The sequence below is a fragment of the Xenopus laevis genome, chromosome 8L (assembly GCF_017654675.1).
Source record: "Xenopus laevis strain J_2021 chromosome 8L, Xenopus_laevis_v10.1, whole genome shotgun sequence".
Taxonomy (NCBI): Eukaryota; Metazoa; Chordata; class Amphibia; order Anura; family Pipidae; genus Xenopus; species Xenopus laevis.
The window spans coordinates 123,433,883-123,459,740 of NC_054385.1; the positions used below are offsets into that span (position 1 = coordinate 123,433,883).

General features: G+C 38.0%; 1 protein-coding gene across 2 annotated transcripts; it reads left to right on the top strand.

Annotated features, from left to right (window-relative positions):
• The first annotated feature begins 1,013 nt into the window (after positions 1-1,013).
• LOC779037 (FL3) lies at positions 1,014-25,772 on the top strand. 2 transcript variants are annotated; one of them, XM_041572188.1, is made up of 10 exons: positions 1,014-1,085; positions 7,746-7,778; positions 9,647-9,925; positions 12,434-12,550; positions 15,889-16,023; positions 17,789-17,804; positions 19,243-19,289; positions 20,700-20,762; positions 21,918-21,952; positions 24,450-24,978. In XM_041572188.1, the coding sequence occupies exons 1-10, from the start codon at positions 1,055-1,057 to the stop codon at positions 24,489-24,491; spliced, it is 798 nt and encodes a 265-aa protein (XP_041428122.1). In that variant the 5' UTR covers positions 1,014-1,054; the 3' UTR covers positions 24,492-24,978.
• Positions 25,773-25,858: the final 86 nt, after the last annotated feature.

Consider the following 25,858-nt stretch of genomic DNA (forward strand, 5'->3'; position numbering starts at 1 on the left):
TATTCTTGAAGGCTGAGAGGTCTGAAGTTCACGGAACAATGAAAAATTTGCAAAAATTGAATTATGACGCCCTCATCAATTTTGACTCCGCCGTTAAAGTCAATGAGCGTCCAAATTGTGTTGACACACGCCGGTTTTGACGCAAGCTACTTTTCTGTTGCACATCCAAATTTTTTTGCCGCCGGAGAATTTTCGCGGGAGTTTTATTAGTCGGCGACGAAACGTGGAAATTTGTCTCAAATTCGCATCTGGTCCCACATGTTCATAAAAAAAACATTGTTGGTCAGGACCCCCACACATTAATAAAAAAAAAACCATTTGTGTTCAGGGACCCCCATTAAAAAATATTGGTGGCTAGGACCCCACAGAATAAAAAACAAATTGGTGGCCAAAGTCTCCCCATACAATAGGGTTTCCACCTGCCCAGTTTTGACCCGGACAGCCTGGTTTTTTGAAAGGATTTCCTATGACTGACTTGGCCACCAGCAAATTGCTGATCGCCACGTCATAGCCCAGCCCCTGTAGTGTCACAGCCCCGCCCCTGTCCAGATTCCACTAGGCAAAAAGATGGTAACCCTACCAGTGCCGATTCTGGGGCTGCTGCTGCCGCCAGATGCCGCTCCCCCTCTGCGCTTAAAAATCAGCGTCGGAGCAGGTCAAAAGAGGGCAGCACCACTAGTGCATTGAGCACAATTGCACTCTTTGCTGGGGTGCCGCACTGCATACAGTCAGGTTTCTTATAAAAACAGTACACATTTTTTAATTAAATTATATTGGAGATAGGTTTCTTTTTCATTAAAGAAAGTAAAAATGGGATTTAATTTTTTTGCCTTTACATGTCCTTTAACTATAAAAACAGAACCGATGTTTTACAATTAATGATTCATATTTGTTTGCAGCCAGATTCTTGCACCAAAGTGAAACCACATGAGAAAGATCAGATAAAGAGAAAGATGTGAAACAGGAAGCAAAATCAGTGGTCACTTTGGGTGGAAACTTCTAAGTACAGTATTTACTATAGAGTGTCCATGTCAGTGCCCCAGTCTCAGGCAACATGTTAGTCCTGCTGTTTGGGATCCTGTTCAGTAAGTACCTGTGTCTCTCTGTCTTTTACTCCAGTCGTTTTCTTATTGATAAATATTTGGTACTGTTACACCTACAAAGCTTAGTAAATACTATATATTTACTTATTAGACAGTAAACACAGTCAGGGCAACTTTTATTTCTTCATTGAAAAGGATAAAATACATTGCACTGTTATAGAAATACTAGAATAATGGGTGGGGGGTATTTGTCAAAAATCCAAAAATATCTCACAGTTTTCTGAAAACTACTTCAACCAAATCCACACAGATTTCTTTTTCCCCCTTATTTATCAATACATTTTTCCTGAAAATTTCTTGTTTGGGAAAAATTGTGAAAAAAAATCCGAATGCCGCAACTTTTTCAGATTTGTCCCTGAAAACGGTGACTTTTTTTCGGATTTGACACCAGAAAACCATGGAACCTTCGGATTACTGCACAAACCCCAGTGCACATCAGGATATTTTAGGGGGTACAATGAGGGTGAACTCCGCGCTCGGTAACGTTGGTTGCTTAGTGGCAGCACTTATAGAGACTTCAGCAATTACACGTCCATATGTTAAAAATAATATTAAGCAAAGTTAAAGGGAACTTCTAAGCCTGGGTGCCCCTGTCTTTTTTCCCTTTCTTTATCATTTCTATCGGGACAATGACACTGTTTCACCAAACAAGATATGTTCCTTCCACTTTCACACTGGGGGGAAATTCACAAAAGTGGAGAGAGACCATTTTTGGAGTAAAAGTGATGGTAAACTGGTGTAAAATGCTTTCTCTATATTCACAAACAGAAATCCGCCTAAATTTCAACTCAACTGCCACTTTTCATATTTTAGTGAAAGAAACACAGTTTACTGACACTTTTATGAATTTGTCTTTCTAAATGGCACAAAAAACGACATTTTAAACGTAAAGTAAAGCTCAGTACAACTCTTCCCCATGTGTCAGATCAATTCTAAGATCATTTGCTTTGGTTCACCCAGTCTTCATTTCCCACCTCTTGTGGGTGCTCTATTGGGGAATTATTATCATATTAATAGGGATCAGCATTTTATAGTCAGGGCACAAGTTTCTGGCTAACCCTATAGGTGTAAAAGCCTCATTAAAGGGATACTGTCATGGGAAAAAAAATTGTTTTTCAAAATGAATCAGTTAATAGTGCTGCTCCAGCAGAATTCTGCACTGAAATCCATTTCTCAAAAGAGCAAACAGATTTTTTTATATTCAATTTTGAAATCTGACATGGGGCTAGACATATTGTCAATTTCCCAGCTGCCCCAAGTCATGTGACTTGTGCTCTGATAAACTTCAATCACTCTTTACTGCTGTACTGCAAGTTGGAGTGATATCACCCCCTCCCTTTTTCCCCCAGCAGCCTAACAAAAGTAACCAGATAACAGCTCCCTAACACAAGATAACAGCTGCCTGGTAGATCTAAGAACAACACTCAATAGTAAAAACCCATGTCTCACTGAGACACATTCAGTTACATTGAGAAGGAAAAACAGCAGCCTGCCAGAAAGCATTTCTCTCCTAAAGTGTAGCCACAAGTCACATGACTGGGGCAGCTGGGAAATTGACAAAATGTCTAGCCCCATGTCAGATTTCAAAATTGAATATAAAAAAAATCTGTTTGCTCTTTTGAGAAATGGATTTCAGGGACGAATTCTGCTGGAGCAGCACTATTAACTGATTCATTTTGAAAAAAAAAAATGTTTTCCCCATGACAGTATCCCTTTAACAAAACAAGTAAAACACTGAATAATCAAAATAGGTCTATTTTATACAATTTGATATGTAAAAAGTTTTTAACTCACACTTGCATTATTTTACTAGTTTTGGCCTAATGAATGATGCAATAATTAGCAATTTGATTGAATAAAGGAAAAGTAAAGTCTCCCAGCCATTGTTTTAGTTTTAGCAGCACTGAGACACTTGACTTAGTCGAAGGTCGAAGTAGCAAAAAAAAAAACATTCGAAATTCAAACAATTTTTCCTCTATTCCTTCACTCGAGCTTAGTGAATGGGCCCCTTAATGTCACACCTTTCGTTGGCTTTGTTTATTACTTCATCTTTGTAACCTTTTTATTCAAACTGATTAGTTATTGTTACACATTCTCTTTCATAATCTGCAGTACGACTACAGTTTCTTTTAATCCTATTGAATTGGCTGAAGGGAATATTTGTTGAGCCATTTTCTTATGATGGCGGCTTTTATTTAAAATAAAACCATTGTGGTCTGTAGCTTTCCGGTATATACTAGTTGCTAGCTTTCAGTCATTAACAAAAATTGAAAGGTCGAAAAAAAGGTAAAAATGTACCTTTTCTGTACTGTGACTGCTGGTCAATTTTAAATTAAAATTATTGATATTAAGTTTGTTTAAAAATTGGATAAGTTTTGCTTCAGGGCCATTCTATATGAACAGGCAGTCATCAATATATTGTTTCCAAGCTACCAGACCTATATTATCTATAAGGCAAGGTGTTATTATTACCAATTCTTCCCAGTAGCCCATAAAAAAGGTTTGCGTAGCTTGGCGTGAATCTCGTTCCCATGGCGGTCCCTTTGATCTGTAAAAAATACTCCCCTTCGAATCAAAAATAATTTTGAGTCAGTATAAATTCTATACCTGAGAGATGCCTGAAAACCAGGACAAGGGAACATATGAATAATAGTGATGGGCGAATAAATTCACCTGGCACGAATTTGCTGGGAATTTCCACGTTTCGCCGCCAGCGAATAAATTTGCGAATCTCCAACGAAAATTCGCTGGTGAAAATTTGCTGGTGTCAATTTCCAATTTTTTAGTGAAAACGTTCCAATGGCTTGATTTTTCGTGAAAACTTTCGAATTGCTCGTTTTTTTGTGAAATCGTTTCAATTGCTCTTTTTTTTTTAGAAAAAATGTTTGAATTGCTCGATTTTAGTGAAATTGTTTGAATTGCTCAATTTTTCCGTGGAAACGTTCGAATTGCTTGATTTTAAGTGAAAATGTTTGTATTGCTAGATTTCTTAGTGAAACCATTCAAATTGCTTGATTTTTTCATGAAAACATACAAATTTCACGTTTTTTTCATAATATTTCCGATTTCATGATTTTTCGTGAGAAATTCGCCCATCACTAATGAACAACATTTACTTGACTTTACTTGCTTGAGTGAAGGAATAGAATAAAAAAAACTTTGAATTTCGAATGTTTTTGTTGGCTACTTCAACCATCGAATGGGCTACTTCGACCTTCAACTACGACTTTGAATCGAACAATTCGAACTAAAAACCGTTTGACTATTTGACCATTCCATAGTCGAAGTACTGACTCTTTAAAAAAAAACTTCGACCCCCTAGTTCGCCATCTAAAACCTACCGAAGTCAATGTTAGCCTATGGGGAAGGTCCCCATAGGCTTTGCAATCTTTTTTTGGTCGACAAAAAATCGTTCCATCGATGGATTAAAATCCTTCGAATCAAACGATTCGAAGGATTTAATCGTTCGATCGAACGTTTTTTCGTTCGATATTCGAAGTCTAAGGATTTACATTCGGCAGTCGAATATCGAGGGTTAGTTAACCCTCGATATTCGACCATAAGTAAATCTGCATCACAGTGTATTAGCACATTTTAAAATAAAACAAAATTCAGATCCATCATTCATTGCAATAGGTTAGAAATATCCCCAATGGCGTGGAAATAATATAGTCGATATCCAGAGAGGAAACGTTCTGTATCCATAAACTAAAGATGCTCTTCTATAATAAATCATGAAAAATTCAAGTTTTATTTCACAAAAAATTGGAGTTTTCTAGTTACTAGGGTTATTAATAAATAAGCCCCTAAAAGATAATTATTTTGCTATCAACATGGATTTCTGCAACTTCATCACAAGGTACTGTTTGTGGTGCCTTTCTTGAGGGTTTCTTGACCCTTAGAACCAATTTATGTATTGTAATAGGGATTCATTAAGAAGTAAATGCTGTAATTTCAACCAAAAATGATATGTGTTTTAGTGGGGGCTGCATTTTTTTTGGGGGGGTGACATGTTTAGAACAGTGGTGTAACCTACTAGCTGGCACTTGGGTCCTGGTTTGTATCCATATAAGACACACTACAAATTTGTGTGTTCTATACATGCTTACATTGATTTTCCTGGGTGCTCTGGTTTCTACTTTGGTGTTCCTGGGTGCTCTGGTTTCTACTTTGGTGTTCCTGGGTGCTTTGGTTTCTACTTTGGTGTTCCTGGGTGCTCTGGTTTCTACTTTGGGGTTCCTGGGTGCTCTGGGTTCTACTTTGGGGTTCCTGGGTGCTCTGGGTTCTACTTTGGGGTTCTGTGGTGCTCTGGGTTCTACTATGGGGTTCCTGGGTGCTCTGGGTTCTACTATTGGGTTCCTGGGTGCTCTGGGTTCTACTTTGGGGCAGACACTGACCAAATCTACAGGTCAAGACTCAGGCCAGAACTGAGTTTTCATGATATTTCATGGTGTGTCTCAATGATGCCTATTGATATACTTACATTTGAGTTGAAAGAAGACCACAGTTCATTAAGTTCAATCCCTCAATAGTCTATATGAAATGACATCTTTTTTTGACTTTCCACTGGTTTTTGCCTTTCCATTGGTTACATTACATCACACTGCACTTCCTCCTGGGAAGAAGAAGTTGGCCTAGAGGTTACGAGATCATGATAAAGACCCAGGTTCAAGGGACAACTCTAGTTACACTCAATGCTGGCCAGTTGCAGAATCTTAGAGGAGCAAAAATGTATGGGGGATCCAATTAGACCTCTTCTACTGGGGTGAAATCATTCCCAGAACCTACTTCATCACCTTTACAGGAGGAAAACCAATTCCCCAATCCCTCACATATTTATATTTGTATACAACAAGCCAGTGTTCTCCAAACTGGAACTGCTCCCCTCATGGTGAAGCTGAAAGCAGAATATTTTCTTATTATATTTCCGATTTCTGGTTTTGTGCAAAAGTGCAGAAATAAAAGTGAAATGGACTCTTCCTTGGAGATTGTAATGGCCCCTATAATCTAGGCTGCACTCCTTGTCTTTTCATTGTACTTTAGAATATGATCATTTTTAAAAGTCGATGCCCTTTTCAACCTCTGCGCTACACTTCTAGCAAAGCCCCACTGAGTCTTTCCCCACAATATTTTATTTCTCTAAAATTATTCTTAAGAAAAATAATATGTTCCTCAAACTTGACTTCTGCTTTCCAAAGTTCTTAGTAATGAACTTTAAATACAGCAAACATTCCTCTTTCAATAGACGATAGTAAATACAATATACGAGCAGTAATAAAACATAATATTTACAGACCTGTGAGTAGGAGTAAGATATTAAGGAGGAGGATTGACAAGCAGATCAGAATAGTCAGGAAGAGGCAGAAAGTCAAGATCCAGTGTAATCTAGATTAATATAGAATTAAAGGGCCACCTAGGAACTTTACAAGAAGAACCTACAACTGCATATTGAACAGCATTGTTATGTCATATCATGGTGGTAGAGTGATCATGATGTCATTGGCATTAGTTGAAAGCAGAAATGGTTTATCCCATTCTGTTTTTTGCTACAATGTAGCAGAAGTCGGTTCAGAAAATATATTGAATTTGCATTTTTTTCCATTAGGAAAACATGGATGGAGTTCCACTTGAAGAGACAGATTTATCAAGGGTCGAATTTCGAATTATTGTGAGTTTTTTTAAACTCCCATAAACTCGAAATTTGACCAATCGAAAATGTATTAATGAAATCTAATTTTTAAAACTCGGATGAATTGACTTGAACCAAAAACTCGAAGAGAATTTGGTTTGAATTCAATTCCAGTTTAAAAACTCACTTCAAGATTTTTTCTCCAAAATAAAACCTTGAATGGCTGGCAAACAACTCCAAACTGACAGTAATTTGGCAGGCTTTAGGGGGCGAATAGTCGAATTTGAGTTCTTAAAGGGCCAGAGTATGATAAACCTTCAAAATCAAATTAAATTTTTTTTAAGAAACTTGAATAGAATCTGAATAACTTCCTTGTCGAATTTGACAGTTTTGACCATAAACAAATTAGAATTTTCGATTCGACCCTTGAGAAATCTGCCCCTAAATGATATACTGTATATAGAACGTATTCCCTGTCGGATGAGCATATGTATATGATTCAATAGAATGTCTCTGTAGAGAGGACTAAGATTGCAGCGGATGTACCACTGGGACAATATATTCCTCTTCAACTTACCCATGAGAACAGATCTCTATGGTGGGGCCACAAGGCAGAGATACTACTAAAGTGAAAGAATTTATCATGATTAGTAACAGTGTGTAGCAACTAGTGATGAGCAAATGTGTCCCGCGAAAAACCGCGTAAAATTCATGAAACGCATTGAAGTCAACGGGAGTAATTTTCTTTACACATTTTCTTGCTCCAAATGCATTTAAGTCAAAATGCGGAATTTGCTCATCATTAGTAGTATCTCCTATAGTCTCTCTTCCACACAGTGTTTGTCTCCTAATAAACAAAGTTTAGACACCAGCCTTCAATAGGGGCGACAGGTCAGCTTTGATACAAAATGTCACCACCCTGGGCTCTATCACAGTGTCAGGGTTTCTTTTATTTGTTTTTGGGTTTGTTTTGTTTTATTTCCCCTTAATATTTTCTCTGTTTTATTTTTCAGCAATGAGCAAAGCAGACAGCGGTGATTTCAAAGGTGAGTTCCTATAGTTATGGAAACCCCTAGATCCTTCTTAATTAAAGAAACTCCCAACACACTGCCATTTAGTGTATAACTTGCATTTATATTATTTTTGCCAAAGTGCATAACTTTGCATTTATCAACATTGAACCTCATTTTCTAGTTTGCTGCCCAGTTTTCCAATTTAGACAAATCAGCATCCAAGTGTCACATCCCAGAGTCGAGTTTCCCACTCACCTCCTCATAGAAGTCAATAAGATTAGACTTGCAAGATCTATTACATAAAACACCATGCTGGCACAAGTTTAAAGAGGCCCATTTATTAAAGCTTGAATGTTAGTGGTTTTAGAGGTTTTTGAAACCACGATTAAACTCTATCCCCTATATGTAATAAAGGGCACTAAGTTTGCCCAGGAGCAGTTATCCATAGCAACCAATAAGGTGTTTGCTTTAAAACAGGTGACCAGTAAATGCTTCCTGCTGATTGGTTAATATGGGTTACTGACCCTGGGCAAACTTAGTGCCTTTTATTACATAACCCCCATATATATTTCTCTAAAAATCACAAATGTTATGATATTATTAGATACTGAAAGATCTCATGATAAAAAGTACAAAAACTAATAAAAACAATGAACGATGCACTAAAAAATACAAATACCTCTAAAACCTCTAAAAATGTTAGCTTTTTGGGACAATTACTAGCGAAAAAAATCTGAAAACCTTCAAAAGTCTGAATGGTTTAAAAAAGGTCCGATATGATCAGTGCAACTCCAAATGATTTCTATGGAACCTCGACTACTTTTACTTGGTGAAGTTTTGTACAGGTATGGGATCTGTCATCTGGTAACCCGTTATATGGAAAGCTCCAAATTATGGAATAGACTCCATTTTATCTAATTCAGAGTTTTAAAAACGATTTCCTTTTTCTGTGTAATAATAAAACAGTAGGTTGTACTTGATCCAAACTAAGATGTAATTAATCCTTATTGGAAGCTAAACCAGCCTATTGGGTTTATTTAATGTTTACATGATTTTCTAGTAGACTTAAGGTATGAAGATCCAAATTACAGAAAGATCTCTTATCCAGAAACCCCAGGTCCTGAGCATCCTGGATAATAGGTCCCATACCTGTATTAAAGTTTTTCATGTTTTTTACACTCAGGGGCAGATTGATCAAAATGTGAGTTTAGAACTTAATAAATAAAAACGCACCCGCTTTCTAGTCATTCCTATGGGATATTTAGAACCATATTTATCAAATGGTGAATTCTAACTTTCACCCATTCATAAATATAATTCTAAAAATCCCATTGGAATGAATAGAGCTTGATTGAGTTTTTATTAATTAAGCTCTAAGCTCACATTTTGATCAATCTGCCCCTTAATAACGTTTTTTTAAAAAAACAAGATTTTTTGAGAAGAAATTATGATTTGTGAAAAAAAAATAAAAATCTGAATGTTATTAAATAAGCCCCATAGTATTGTGATTTGCAAAGTACTCAAGTGCCTTATACTGTATATGTGTCTGATCAGTGATCCGTGTGTCTCTATGTTCCATGTGCTGCTGCCCTGTTACCTTTCTATGTAACTTGTTCTTTGTTTCATGGTTTATTTGTGTGTTATGTGTCCAGTCTATAGTGAGTGTTGTGTTGCACAGATGTGGGTGATTATATTACAGAGTAACTGTGTATAGATCATATACAAGTGGTATTGTCACTGTGTGAGACTGATAACAGACAAATAAAACATGGGGACACCCTCTCTTAGCCCCTACAGAAGAGAAATGGATCCCGATAGGAAAATCATTTTATGTTACTGGTCTTGGTTTTGTTCCAGTTCCAATGTAAATGATGTTCCTTTGTGATTCTTTTCTCTTGCAGAGTCGCTCCCTAAACCTCAACTAAGAGTGAGCCCAGATGTGATTACTGAGGGGACTAATGTAACTCTAACCTGTCATTCTGATTTACTACACAAGGATACAACCCTGGAATTTGGTTTATACTGGAATGGATTTATATCATACATATTCAGTAAAGACAACACATGGCACATTTATTCATTTAAGAAAGAATTTTGTGGAAATTACACATGTGGAGTAAACTCTTCAACTAGTCCTAAAGATATAATAATGAGTGATGTTGTCAATATTCAGATAAATGGTAAGAGTCCACACTCTGTCTAATACATGTGATCATTTCTCTCAAAATTATACACAATGTGACACAGGGTAATTATCTGCTGATGACCAGGGGCAACTGGGAATCCTCCACTTTAGCAGTGGGACAGACTGGGAAACCTGGAAGCTACATTCTCAGTGTCTCACCCAATTGATTTCAAGAGAGAAACTACACGGGGTCCCTCTAGGAACGAAATACCAGCACCCAGGAACAAAGCACAACTGTACCCATTGGGGAACATTCATTAAAATTCACGATTGTGTTTTTGCCATGGCTTGCAGAAATAAAATGTCATTACAACTAGGGAGGCACCAAATCCACTATTTGTGATTCGGCCGAATCCCCCAAATCCTTCATAAAAGATTTGGCCGAATACTGAACTGAATCCAAAACCTAATTTGCCTATGCAAATTAGGGATGGGAAAGGAAAAAGTGGAAAAAAACTTCCTTCCTTACATGATTTCCCTTCCTGCCCCTAATTTGAATATGCAAATTAGGATTCCGATTCAGATTGGCCAGCCGTATCCTGTTGAAAAAGGTTGAATCCTGGCCGAATCCTGAACCAAATCCTGGATTTGGTGCATCTCTAATTATAGAATTACAGCTGCTGTTGGTTTTTTCCCCTCACAATAATCAGAGATTTATCATGATAAAAAAACATGAAAATTTGTAAAAAAAAAATAATTTGCCAACTAAAACATGCCGAGGTTCTGTAAAAGTTAGTGGGAAGTTTATCGGAAGCATTCAAAGAATGGGATGTCACAGCCTCAGAAAACAAATGGAACAATGTGATTTTTACTTTGCTACTATTTCTTTTTTATTTTATTTAATTACGATGTTTATTATTCCATTTATCATCATCACAGCAAAACTCCAACTTTTTTTTTTTTTCCATTCTTGATTTAAGAAAAAACTTGAACAGAGTAATCGCAATTGAGGAAGAAGAGGATCACAAACTAAAACCAATTGTTCCAGTAATTTCTGTTACAAATGACAGATCCCATTCCTTGAATGCGTCGGGTAAACTTCCCACTGACGTCTACAGAATCTCGGCACATTTTAGGTGGCAAAGAGTTTTTCCCCAATGATAAATCTCAAATAATGGGCAACTGGAAAGTTGAGTCATCACACAGGGTATGAAGATCCAAATTACAGAAAGATCCTGTATCCAGAAAACCCCAGGTCCCAAGCATTCTGGATAACAGGTCCCATACCTGTATAAAACACAAGAGCCATGAATATCCTGTAAATTATATCCTAAAAATCAGTGCCAAGTGATGTCATCAGTTATAACCAGTGATGTCATTAATGTCACATGACTCAATGGAACGTTTCTATTATAATAAATAAAGTACCCCTTGCTGTAAAATCTGAGGATATTAGAAGTCACCTCAGAGGTCCATGACCTGTTTTGGCCTGTGGCCAAAGGCCTTACACGATTTACTAAGCCCGAGTGAATAATTCGAATGAAAAAATATTCGAATTTGGAAGTAATTTTTTGGGTACTTCGACCATCGAATTGGTCAAGTTCGACCATTCGATAATCGACGTACTGTCTCTTTAAAAAAAACTTCGACTTCATAGTTCGCCACTTTAAACCTACTGAAGTCCAATGTTAGCCTATGGGGACCTTCCCCAGCACTTGTCTAAGTTTTTTTTGGTCGAATAAAAATCCCTCGATCGATCGCTTAAAATCGTTGAAATCGTTCGATTCGAAGGATTTTTATTCGATCGTTCGATCAAAGCTTTTGCGCTAAAATCCTTTTAACCCTCGAAATTCGACCCTTGATAAATCTGCCCCTTAGTGTGGGCACATACGGCCGTAATTACACAGAAATTGTGAGAAAAAGAAATGGAGAATGGCCCTCACACACTGCAGAGGATTTATCAAATCTAGGGATCCGGTTTTCCGGAAACCTGTTATCCAGAAAGCGCTGAATTACAGATAGGCTGTTTCCCGTAGGCTCCATTTTATCCAATTTTTTTAAAACTTTTTCCTTTTTCCTGTGTAATAATAAAACAGTATCTTGTACTTGATCCCAACTAAGATATAATTAATCCTTATTGGAAGCAAAACCAGCCTGTTGGGTTTATTTAATGTTTATGTGATTTTCTAGTAGATTTAAGTTATAAAGATCCAAATTGATTGGTTATCATAAAAACCTCAGGTCCCGAGCATTCTGTATAACAGGTCCCATACCTTTAGTAAATACATGTTCTTAATACTCAAGTCCTGATGAATCCTAATTGCATTACAGAGACTATACACGTTTCCATATCAAATGAATATAAGAAGCAATAGTAAATATTAATGTAGTGATGCCGGGGTACAAGATTGAACTGTAAGCTGGTGACACTTCTGTAGGATTTAGCTCTCGTTACTTGATTTCATTGATTGGGTTGCTACTGCATCTACTGTATGATTCTTCTCCAGAACATTCTTGTTGCCTTCTCTTTTTATTATCTGTATCATTCTGGTTTGCGGTTTAGATTGGAGCTCCACGCCAGCTGTAAGAGTGAGTCCAAATGTGACCCCTGAAGGTTCTGGTATGTCCAAAACTTATAATACTCCAACATCACCAGGAGTCACTTCAGAAGACTCTCATGGTAAGGATCCCCAAACTACCTTGTACCAAAACTTAAAACTCTGTATTTCTTTCTTAAAAAATATATTGGGGGTTATTTATTAAAGTCTGAATGCCAAAAACCCCAAAAAATTGAGTTTTTAATTATAGATTCAGAATTTTTAATGGAAAAAAACACTCACATTTTTCATGATTTCTTATACCTCGAGGCTGCTAAAAGTCTGAATCCGAAAATACTCCATCTCCAAGCTGTTGGGGGCCTGTAGAAGTCAATGGCAAAGGCCAATTTCAAATTTGAGTTTCAACCAAAAATCCGAAAAATTTGGATTTTTTTTTTTTTTAGGTGCTAATCAGAAAAAATGGTATATTCATGTAGAAAGCTGCAGCACACTGGGATTTATCAAAATAAAACTTATTTTATTGGATCAACGTTTCGGTCCACACAGGCAGTGTCGGACTGGCCCGGCGGGACACCGGGAAAATACCCGGTGGGCCCCGACCTTCAAGGGGCCCCGCCGGGCCAGACCCCCAATCGCAATAGTAAAAAAAAAAAAACGTAGCCGGCGCGATGCGCTGTCTGCGCAGTCTGCGCATTCTCGTCGGCACGGGTGCCGTCTGCGCATGCGCGCCGGCATGGGACAACGCCAAAGGGGAGCGCGGCGCTGGTGCCGCAGCAAGGGGAGGCAGGGGCCCTGCAGCAAGGGGAGGCGGGGGCTGGGGGGCCCTGGACAGCAGTCCCGGTGGGCCCCAGGCCCCCCAGTCCGACCCTGCACACAGGGACCTTTATCAAGATAAATATAATGTGCAAGTGTAGACAATTTTATAGACTCACCCACCAGTAAACCTTCACCAGAACACGCCCACATATCAAGTGAACATTTTAACCCTAGATAGCCCATAAGTCCAGCGAACATGGATGATTTTAACTTGGTCTGAAAAACAAAGTGCATAGAACCATATAATTTAGTATATAAAAATGCATAATCACATGTTATAAATACTCTTAAAAGTTGTAATAAATTTAGTGAAAATATTTTTCTTTTGTAGTGACATTATAGTGAATATAGTGTTAAAAATGTCATAAAATACTCTAAAAACAAACAATATCTATTAAATCCATAAGACATAAGCTGTTTGCATAGAAATTCATTACTATCTGTCAATGAAAATACATAAAATGGTGTAAAATTTATAGTTACTCATAAGAAACAGGTAAACGAGCAATACTCGTTAAGTCCTCTGGGGGCAATGGTATTTAGCATTTTAACCCAATATACCTCCTTTTGCAGTAGCATGCGATCCCAATCACCCCCCCTAGCAGGTTCGGGAACTAAATCTATGTGTGGACCGAAACGTCAATCCAATAAAATAAGTTTTATTTTGATAAATCCCAGTGTGCTGCAGCTTTCTATATAGCCTGTAGGGCTAAAGCCATTTGACAATAATTGGCTACTGAGAAAACAGTTGAATGTCAGTCAAACCTGAAACCATATATTGATAGACAATGTATTTTTCCCATGGGGGTTAAATTAACCTGGAATTATAGAATCTAGGTAACTGGCACAGACTGTCAGTAACATAAATGTTATGATCTGTGGATATTAAGAGGTTAAAATAGTAAAGTTTTGTGAACTTACTTTTGTTCTGAAAAAGCTACAGGGGATCTTTATGTATGGAGGAATACGTTTTCTAGGACTATTTCTTTTTCCTTTTAGTCAAATAACAGTATGAGTTGCTTCATGGCAAAGATTCTAGACAAATCAGAGTCCTCTGCACTCATTATCAATATATTTAAGACAGAGACATTTTGTGCATACTGCTACTGAAAAATGCCTTACCCTTTAAAGGGCATGTAAAGTCTAAAATAGAATAAGGCTAGAAATGCTGTATTTTGTACACTAAATATAAACATGAACTTACTGCACCACAAGCCTAATCAAACAAATGATTTATGCTTTCAAAGTTGGCTACAGGGGGTCACCATCTTGTAACTTTGTTATACATCTTTGCAAGACCAAGTAGGCCGATTCACAAAGGGTCGAATATCGAGGGTTAATTAACCCTCGATATTCGACTGGGAATTAAAATCCTTCGACTTCGAATATCGAAGTTGAAGGATTTTAGCGCAAATAGTGTGATCGAGCGATCGAAGGATTATTCCTTCGATCGAAAGATAAAATCCTTCGAATCTAAACGATTCTAAGGATTTAAATCCAATGATCGAAGGAATATCCTTCGATCAAAAAAACTTAGGAAAGACTATGGGGACCTTCCGCATAGGCTACAATTGAGTTCGGTAGCTTTTAAATGGCGAAGTAGGGGGTTGAAGTTTTTTCTTAAAGAGACAGTACTTCGACTATCGAATGGTCGAATAGTCGAATGATTTTTAGTTCGAATAGTTAGATTGGAAGTCGTAGTCGAAGGTCGTAGTAGCCCATTCGATGGTCGAAGTAGCCCAAAAAACACTTTGAAATTCAAAGTTTTTTTATTTCGAATCCTTCACTCGAAGTTAGTGAATCGGCCCCTAAGACTGTGCAGATGCTCAGTGTGGTCTGGGCTGCTTAGGGATCGTCATAAACAAAGCTGCTTGAGTCCTGCATGGCTGGTAAGTAAGGTGGGGGCTCCCCCTGCTGTTCATAAGTATGATTGTTTCCCTGCTCAGCAGTTAGGGACCGTCTGACAATTCCTATCCACAGCAGTAAATGAAGGGAGAATGTCACTGCATACAGTCAGGTTTCTTATAAAAATGGTACACATTTTTTAATTAAAGTATATTGGAGATAGGTTTCTTGTTCATTAAAGAAAGTAAAAATGGGATTTTATTTTTTTGCCTTTACATGCCCTTTAAACAAAACAGGGATTGTTTGTCCATATATTGCAATATATTTAAGATGGCCAACTACGTCAAGATTCTAGATATACTATAGTCTAACAAAGATTAGGGAAGGGTCTTTTAGTCTTAATCTGAATGTTTAATTTAAAGGAATCCAACCGATTAGCTGGCGGGCCAAAGGAACAAGTGAGAGGCCATACATGTGCCCACCTTTACATTGTTCTATTGATTCATGCCAATGGATTAAAGGATCTGAATAGCAGAAAGTGAAGAGGAGCCGCAATGATTTGGCTCCTCTTTGCCGCCTTTTGGCTGACTGATGAAAATGTTATTTTAGGAACAATACTCCTCAATCCAAGTTGAAGGGCTACACACGCCCACCTTGAGCAGCATGAACTGAGCTTGTATGGACAGCTTTTGGCTCATTACATTAATGTACACTTATTACTGACTCCCAAAATAATCATTTTTCACCAAAAGTCTTGTAATATAGGAGCCAATTACCAATGTTTTATTCCTTTTTCTAGGCAAGAGCAGTAACTTATTGCTGTTAGTGGGACTCCCCCTGCTGGTGACATTCATCATTATTATTATTATTGCTGTAGTGATCTTTATGCGCAGGACTGGACAAACGAAACCTCCTTCTGACCAATCAAATGCAGGTAGGTGATTATCAGAAACAATTACCTCCCACGTGTTCTTCTATTCTGCAAATAATCTTCATTCTAACAAGTAACATTACAGTATAAAACCTGCAGTTCTTCAGCTTCTACTTCAGTTACTGACGTCCATAAGTAACTTTCAGTATCCCCTATACCAACATAATATGTAGGAGGGTAAAGGTTTTCCCAGCATTAGTGATGGGCGAATTTATTCGCCATGCATGGATTTGCGGCCAATCTCCGCATTTTGCCACCTGCGAATTGTTTTGCGAAACTGCTACAAAAGTTCGCCAGTGAAAAAATTTGCTGCAACAACATAAGTTGCGCATGTAAAAATTGTCGCACATCAAAATAATTTTGACGCCCATTAACTTTAATGCATTTGAACAAATTGCAAGTGTAAAAATTTTGCGGCCAAAAAAATTGTTGCGAGTCAAAATAATTTTGATGTCTATTGACTTCAATGCGTTTTGCGAATTTTTCGCCATTTCACAAATTTTACCGGAGTTTCAGAGAAGTAAAATGGAACAGATTCGTCCATCACTAGCCAGCATTTAAATCAGGAGGGTTTTGGCCAGCTAGATTTCGGCCTGAATTACAATTATGAGGGGTGTTTGTTTCCCATTCCTGGGTTAAAGTATTTTCCTGTCAGTCAGGCCGAACGTTCGAATTACCCCCGATATAGCAATGCCGTTAGTGGCATATCGGGGAAAGAGCCGCTCGTTTGGCGATGTCGCCAAATGATCGGATCTTTGAGTCTATGGCCAGCTTTAGTCAGCAGGTGGCACCAACCCCTAAGGTTGTCCTGCGGGAGGCAAGCCCACCTATGTAAGGCATAAGAGTCTTGATGAGGAACTTACTCTTTTGGCCTAGGAACAAGATGCAGCATCCAGACTGCAGTGGCCAGACCTACAGGTTTATATCGTCAGGGCTAGCTAGAGGATAGCAGTGGCAAATAAGTTCAATAAGAGGCTCCAATACTAGACAAAGCTGGTGGCCTATGCTGCACAGAATTCCCTGTAAAAGAATGAGCACAATATTACAATTTGAGTCTATTTAAGCTCTAACCAATTACATTTTTCCATGGAAGAGTCTTAAATTCTTGTTTTTTCAGCAGTGCCCATCACTAATGCTCAAAAACCAAACAGCATTGTTTTATATCTGCCCATAGGTTTCTAAGCTTCCCATCAACCCAGAGCTGTGACCTCTTTGCACTATACGGGTGTCATTATATTTTTCACAGAAAAGTGGGGGTTATGTAATAAAAGGCACTAAGTTTGCCCAGGAGCAGTAACCCATAGCAACCAACAAGCAGGTACCATTTACCAGTTACCTGTTTAAGGGTAAGGCCACACGAGGAGATTCAGGGAGATTTTGTCGCCTGGCTACTAATCGCCTCGTCTTTTGAGCAACTATCTCCCTGAACTGCCTCAGCGTTTTTCCCCATAGGCTACAATGAAAAGTCACCTGCGCTAATGCACACACGGCGATGCGTTTTCAATAGTTGCCTGAAATTGCCTCACTGAGGCAACTTTGGGCAACTATTGAAAATGCATCGCTGCGTGTGATAATGGGTTGAGTGCAGAGGACTCTTGTGTTTGACTATATGTATTTTGTGGTCACACCCTCATTGCACCCCCACCTAATGGTTTTAGAAAATAGTGGTGAGCACAACTTTCCCTTGTATGTTATATATATATATATATATGTTAAAGCTGAAGTCAAACTAATGGCTATTAACATCACACATTTTTTCTTTCCCTAGACGTTCCCCTGGCTATGTAAGTATTGAGATCAGTCCTTGTAAAATTCTGATAGTCCTGCTTAAAGGGGAAGCAAAGCCTCATGAGTCAATGCCATACCTGTTGTTCTTCAAAAACTGTTTGATTACAAAACTTGGCACGCGTATTTGCCTGCTCCCCCTCTTTTCTGATTGGCTGTCAATTGGAGCATGTGCAGTACAAGGTGCCAGCCCACTGGATATATTCATTGTGTTGGGAGCATTTTTATGACTAGAGCCCCCCAATTATTTCCTCGTACTGTGTAGGTATTTCATTTAACATGTATGGTGGACCAGGATGAGGTGGGCTTTCCTTCCCTTTTAAATTAGGAACGCACCCAATCCACGAATCCTTTGTGAAAGATTCAGCCAATTACCGAACCGAATGCCAACCCTAATTTGCATATGCAAATTGGGACAGGAAAGGAAAAAGTCACATGATTTTCCTACCCACCCCAAATTTACATAAGCAAATTCAGATTCAGTTTGGCCAGGCACAAGTATTGGCTCAAATCGAAAAACTAAAAAGCTGATTCCTGGCTGAAACCCGAACCGAATCGTGGATTTGGTGCATCCCTACTTTAAATCCTTCTTTCCTTATAGTTTATATATCAGAAGCTTCATGCAGTGGCATACCTCCCAACTATCCCGTCTTTAGAGGGACAGTCCCTCTTTTGACAGCTCAACCCGCAGTCTCTCATTTGTACTGGAAAGTCCAGTTTTTCTCTGCACTGAACAGCCAGAAAAAGAAACAAAGTTTCTAACTTAATTGGCTTGTGGCAGAGAGCCCAGAACAGCCACAGCTGCAGATAAGATACTTTTGTTACAATTTCAAGATAAGCAAATAAGTAATTGTAACAATATATGATAACAGGTCCCTTGGCTTAAAGGGCAATTCACCTTCATTAGCAAAACTGTAATAACTGAAAAAAAAACCACAGAAATATATTCAAACTTTCATAACCTGCCAAATTTTTTAAAATGAAAATGGTAATTGGGGGTGTGGCCACAAAAATGGGCATGGTAAAAAATTGCCCCCCAACTTTTTTTGTCCCTCTTTTTATTTCCAAAATGTTGGGAGGTATGCAGTGGGCAAATTCTAAGCATCTCTATAAACTAGTTCAGTTCCAGTTAATAAATAAGTAATTAGAAATGTATCTCAGTCTCATGTGACATGAACAGGTGCAAAAATATTGTATTCAACATTTCACTTCATTTCTATATGTGTTTAAAGGGGACATATACCCTCCAAAGATATTTAATAAAAAAGGAAAAGTGGTAAAGTGTTCTTAGTGCTACTGAAAATGACCCATTTCTAAAAACATCTTTTTATAGTTATTTATTTATATTTTTGTTTCATTGTGATTAAATACCATCTATAATTATCACTGTCATTATCATCCATTTACGAAGATTAACGTACATTTTACAACCCACAGTGCAGTAAATGAAAACCCAGCTTCTTCTGAGCAGCAGCCTCCCCCAGGTACAGTTATAACTAAATTCATATATAATGTTCTGCTCCTCAAACCTGACCCAAGTCGCTGTTTCTCTCCCAAATACATTAGACACCCAGATCTCTCAATGACACTGTTTTGTTATAACAGATATTTCATTCTAATTAAACTAAACCTTCAAAACAAATGACTATAAAATTGCCCAGAATGCTCTTCTGAACACCTTTGCAGTTGGAATGAATCATTCTTCCCCTAGTTTGTAAGATATTAATAATTTTTTTTAAAGGAGAACTAAAAATTAAAAATAAATGTGGCTAAGAATGTCATATTATGTATACTGAACTTATTGCACGAGGCTAAAGTTTGAGCTTGTCAATAGCAGCAATGATCCAGGACTTCAAACTTGTCACAGGGGGTCACCATCTTGGAAAGTGTCTGTGACACTCACATGCTCAGTGGGCTCTGATTGGCTGTTGAGAAGCTAAGCTTAGGGCTCGTCACTAATTATCCAGCAGAAAATGAGCTTCCCCTGTAATATAAGCTGATGCTACAGGTTTGCTGATTATTAAATTCTGATGCTAATTGCACTGGTTTCTGTGCTGCCATGTAGTAATTATCTGTATTAATTACTAATCAGCCTTATATTGTGACATTTCTATTCTATGTGTACTGTATATTGTGAGTGGGTCCCTAAGCTCAGTAAGTGACAGCAGCACAGAGCATGTGCAGTGAATCAGCAGAAAAGAAGATGGGGAGCTACTGGGGCATCTTTGGAGACACAGATCTTTACTGCTAAAGGGCTGTGGTTGCCTTGGGCTGGTACAGAAGCACAAAACATAATCTACAACATGTCTATCTACTTCTTTAGCTAGGTTTTAGTTCTCTTTTAAACTCCTAACATAATGAATGTGAAATAATGGTGCCACCTGCTGGTCATTTTGTTTGCCTGGTTACAGTCAGCTGAAAATATATTTTGTGAGATAAGCAAAGTAGTAATTTGTGGGCCAGCTCTATACCCACAGAGATTCAGGCCACACTCTGCTATCTTCCAGCCCTGTATGCCACCTTATTATACCCCACTTACACCGGCAGACTGCATTTATAGTCAGTCGCACTGCCCCCTGGTGACATCAGAGAGGATCAGGTCAGGGGCAGGTCTATAAATGCCGATGGCTCTCCAGGTTCACAAGTGGGTTCGGTTCAGATCAAGAAAAAAGTTGACCCGCATCTCACTGTAGCAAAGTCTTGTGACAATCTTCTCATTAGCTGTTATTCTAATTAGCTATTGAAAATGCATTAACCAGGTCTCTGGTATTCATAAAATCATTACTAATACTAAAAAAATTTCAATATTTGCTATTAGGGATTAACATTTTATTCTTACCTTTCCATGTATGGTCCAGTTGTGTCCATATTAAATCCCTTTCTGTTTGGTGCAGGAGCTCCCCCTGCTGAACAAGACGTGTGCTACACCTACATTGATATCAATCATCTGCAGAAAAGTAAGTCCAACTGGTTTTGGCCTCATTCCTTCAATAAAGTAAATACTGTATAAAGGGAATAGTTTGCACTTTTTCTACAACAAATCCATTAAAAATATAAAATATTTGGATTTTTCTACTTTTTTTTTACTGTTTATGGTATTTAGCATTTCTAGAATTTCAAATGTATTTTTCACCAAGACTGATGGACAAAACTGTTGCAAGGCTGATAAAAATTAAATTGGTACATGCAGGCTGAACCCCCCCTGAAAAAAAAACAAATCCAGCAGTGAGTAACCCCCATTCTTGGTGAAAGTATAACTTTTAAGCATTTTCATGCAAGAAGGAAGTATCATCATTAACCTTTAAATATGCTATGTGCCAAGAATGTTTCACTTCAGTAGCCAATCAGCAGAGAGTATTTACTGGTAGGCTGTTTAAAGGGCTGGCCAAGCAACTTTTTGATTGGTCTTCATTACTAATTTCTATAGTTTTTGAATTCTTTGCATTTTTGTTACTCTTTCCAGCTTTTAAATGGGGAGTCATTGAACCCATCTACAAAACAAATGCTCTGTAAGGCTACAAATGTATTTTTATTGCTACTTTTTATTACTCATCTTTCTATTCAGGCCTCTCCTATTCATATCCCAGTCTTATTCAAATCAATGCATGGTTGCTAGGGAAATGTGGACCTTAACAACCAGATTGCTGAAACCACAAATTATAAAAAAAATGAAAACCAATTGCAAATTGTCTCCGAATATCACCTGATGCATCGTACTAAAAGTTAATTTAAAGGTGAACAGTCCCTTTAAAAGCAAACTTCTGATTGGTTGTCACGGGTTACTAGACTGGATAAAACTACTTCTTAGCTGGAACAGACAGAGCAGAAAATAAAAGCTGAACTAGATCATCACTCTTGGAGCCCTATACCCTGTAAAGAAATATTTAGCACCATTCAAGGAGCCATCGCATTATGTTTTTTTTAAGAATACGGTTTCTTTTATTCTCTGTTTAAGACATTAGTCTTCTAATTGCTCAGGATTGAAGATGGTGCTTAGGAGTAAGCGCCATTTTTGGGTTGGTTGATCTGGGTGTTATTATGTTCTGTATGTTACTGATATTGCAAGTTAGTGGCACATGTAATACTAATATTTCTCTATATTATTCTTTCAGCTTCATCAGCTCCACCACTGTCTCCAATCGATAATGTGAGTATAGTAACACTTACCTGCAAGAAAGGAATCTGGTAAAGACCAAGACTTGGCAAAGATAAAAAAAGAGATATTAGGCAGGAGGTGCAGGGCACAGGGTAGAGGGGCACAGCCCTGTTCTTACTGTCTGATGGGTGAATGTGATTGGCACACAAGATAAGGCACGGGTATGGGTGCTAGAGGGGGAGGCTTATGTCCCTACACTCACCTACTCTTTAGGATTATAGACTAAATTTATTGGGAAAGTCACAGGTATCTTTGTTTTGAAGTCAAGTGCAGAGACCAGTCTTACACAGGGTCGGACTGGGCCGACGGGACACCAGGAAAAACCCCGGTGGTTCCTCCTAGGACCCCGCCAGCCTAGACCCGCTCCGCGATCATCTGAAACGAAAAGAATAAAATGTCTGGCGCAGTGCACCAGATTTTGCTCATGTGCCCGGTCAGCAGTTATGCATGCATACGGTATCCCGGCTTACGTGCGTGCCCCCGAGGTTTGGGACCTGGTGGGCCCCACATGCGCCAGTCCAACCTTGGTGATATAAACCATGAAGGCAGGGTGCAAAAAAAAAAAATGGCACCCCTGCACCTGTTTGTAGCACGTTTTACACTGCCTTTCAACTCAAAGGAGGTTATTTATTAAAGTCCAAATGCTAAAAACGAGAAAAACTTTTAGCGGGAAAAAAAAACCTCGAATTTTTTTTGGAGTTATTATATCCTGAGGCTGCAAAAAGTCCAAATCTGCCATCTCAGACCTATCAAGGATGTATATTGTATAAGTCAATGGGAGAGGTCCCTATCCTATTTGGAAGTTTCTGTAGTCTGCGCTGGAATTAGCACAAAGATTCAACTATTTCAGGCTTTTCGCGTACAAATATGAAAATTCCTGACTTTTCTGAAAAAAATCATACGATTCGGGAAAAAACAATACGATTTTTTTCAGGTTTTTCCCTAAACTGATTCATTTGAGCTTTTTAAATAATATATAAGGTCAAATCGTTGATTCTAGTTTGGTTGGACTTTTTTTATTTAAAACATCTGAAAAATTCGGATTTTGATTAAAATGCTTTCATTTTTTGGTGTTACCGTTCCTATAATATACTAATGTAATTTCCGTGATTGACAACATACAAGGCTTTATGCCAACACTCAGAAACCTCCTTTGATAAACCAAAAATAACAGGAAAACCTAATACACCGTATTTATAGGACACACCTATATATGTGAAATACAATCCAATATCCATATCCTCCTTCACAAAAGCTCCTAAATCTGATTTTATTATTTTCATTGCTTGTATTTAAAGTTATTAGGAGTCTGGGTTGGAACATTTTTGAAGACTCTGGCTCCAGATACCCAAAATTGCTTCCAATTCCGACTCCATGACCCCCAACTCCACAGCTCTGGCCTCTTGTATTAAAGGAACAGTTCAGTGTAAAAATAAAAACTGGGTAAATAAATAGGCTGTGCAAAATAAAAAATGTTTCTAATATAGTTAGTTAGGCAAAAATGTAATGTATAAAGCTTGGAGTGACTGGATGTGTAACATAATAGCCAGAACACTACTTCCTGCTTTTCAGCTCTCTAACTCTGAGTTAGTCAGTGACTATAAGGAGGGCCACATGGGACATAACTGTTCAGAGAGTTTGCAATTGATCCTGAAAATTCAGCTCAGATTCAAAAGCAACAGTTATGTCCCATGGGGTTCCTCCTCAAGTCAATGATTGGTTATTGCCTGGTAACCAATCAGTGGAAACCAAGAGAACTGAAAAGCAGGAAGTAGTGTTCTGGCTATTATGTTACACATCCAGTCACTCCAGCCTTTATACATTACATTTTTGAGTAACTAACTATATTAGAAACATGTTTTATTCTGCACAGCCTATCTATTTACCCAGTTTTTATTTTTATACTGAACTGTCCATAAAGCACAATTCTGCTGCCAATTATAAAGGTACAGTGACCCTTTATCATTTTTAAAGGAGAAGGAAAGGTTAAAACTAAATAAGCCTTATCAGAAAGGTCCATCTAAATATACCAGTAAACACCCCAAGTAATGTTGCTCTGAGTCCCCTGTCAAAAGAAACACAGCATTTCTTTCCTTCTATTGTGTACACATGGGCTTCTGTATCAGACTTCCTGTTTTCAGCTTAAACCTCATTGCCCTGGGCGTGAGCATGCTCAGTTTGCTCCTCTTCCCCCGCCCCCCTCCCTTCTCTACTGTAATCTGAGCCCAGAGCAGGGAGAGACTCAGGCAGGAAGTGATGTCACACCACATTAATACTGCAGCTCCTATTCTAAACAAACAGAGAGTTTCTAGAGCTTTTTTTCTCAGGTATGGTAAAACATTCTACAGAATAAATATAGCATTCTATATTGCACTATTGCAGCTAATCTATTGGCAATAAAATGCCTCCATAGCTTTCCTTCTCCTTTAAATGAGTTTTTAGCACTTGTCTGTTGTACATAACTGATGTATCTGATTTATTCTCTTAGGATGTTACTTACTCTCTGGTGATGCCCAAGAAACACAAATGATCAGAATCCAACAAGAACCTTCCAGAACTTCCCCGACAGCTTTCCCTGCCTGGATGTAGGATACGGAACTGATCAGTATTATAACTGGTCCCTATAGATGTATCTCTTCTGTATTCTGATGGCAGAGAATTTGTGATTCACATGGAGAAGCCGGATACACATAGGGACTTGAATTGAATGTGTGTGTGTGTGTGTCTTCTTTTTATTAACTCACCTGCACTGGAATCAGGGATTATACGGATACTTACAGTCCATTATGTTCCACTCATTAACATTCCCCATTCATGTTTCTTATATTTTATATTTGCCCCTTTGTATAGTTATTACTATTTGTTATTCTGTTTATAGTACAACATGTTTCTATTCTGTGGAAAATATGTTTTTGCTTTATAATTCATTGAAAAGTGATATTGTTGTTACTGTAAATGATAAGGATATTAGAAGTGAACTCTGAGTATCACTCATGTATTATAATGGATAATGTACCCCCTACTGTAAATGATAAGGATATTAGAAGTCACTGAGGGGTTGTTCTGTGACCATATAAAGGCACAAGGCTGCAGGCTGAGTTATACAGGGAACTCTGAGTATCACTCATGTATTATAAGGGATAATGTACCCCCTACTGTAAATGATAAGGATATTAGAAGTCACTGAGGGGTTCTGTGACCATATAAAGACACAAGGCTGCAGGCTGAGTTATACAGGGAACTCTGAGTATCACTCATGTATTATAAGGGATAATGTACCCCCCTACTGTAAATGATAAGGATATTAGAAGTCACTGAGGGGTTATGTGACCATATAAAGGCACAAGGCTGCAGGCTGAGTTATACAGGGAACTCTGAGTATTAGGGACCACCATGTGGGGTTTTACCTTGACGTGGTATGGTGGCTTATCAACATTATGATCATAACTTTGTAACAAAAAAACCCTGTTTCAAAATTACATGCATTTGCATATTTACTTGAATTATTTAGACAGGGCTTTAAACTTTTTGAAACTCTGAGTATCACTCATGTATTATAAGGGATAATGTACCCCCTACTGTAAATTATAAGGATATTATTGACAAAGCCCACGCTACTTTGCTAAATCAATTCAGTAACTAATACAAAAGATTTTTATTTTATTTTCTCTTTCCTTTTTGTTTTGTTAAATTATTTTATTTTCTAAGCTATTATTAATGGTGCCGCATGTAGAGTCTTGTGTAGCTTCTTAATAGTCATATGTGAACGCTTTTGTCATTTCACAAAACTCAATAAAAATATTTAAGCATAACATTTTTAGATCATTCCAAAATGCTGAAAAGGTTTCAGAATGTTCTGGAGGTTTATGTGGAGGGGGTGACAAGTAATGAGAAATC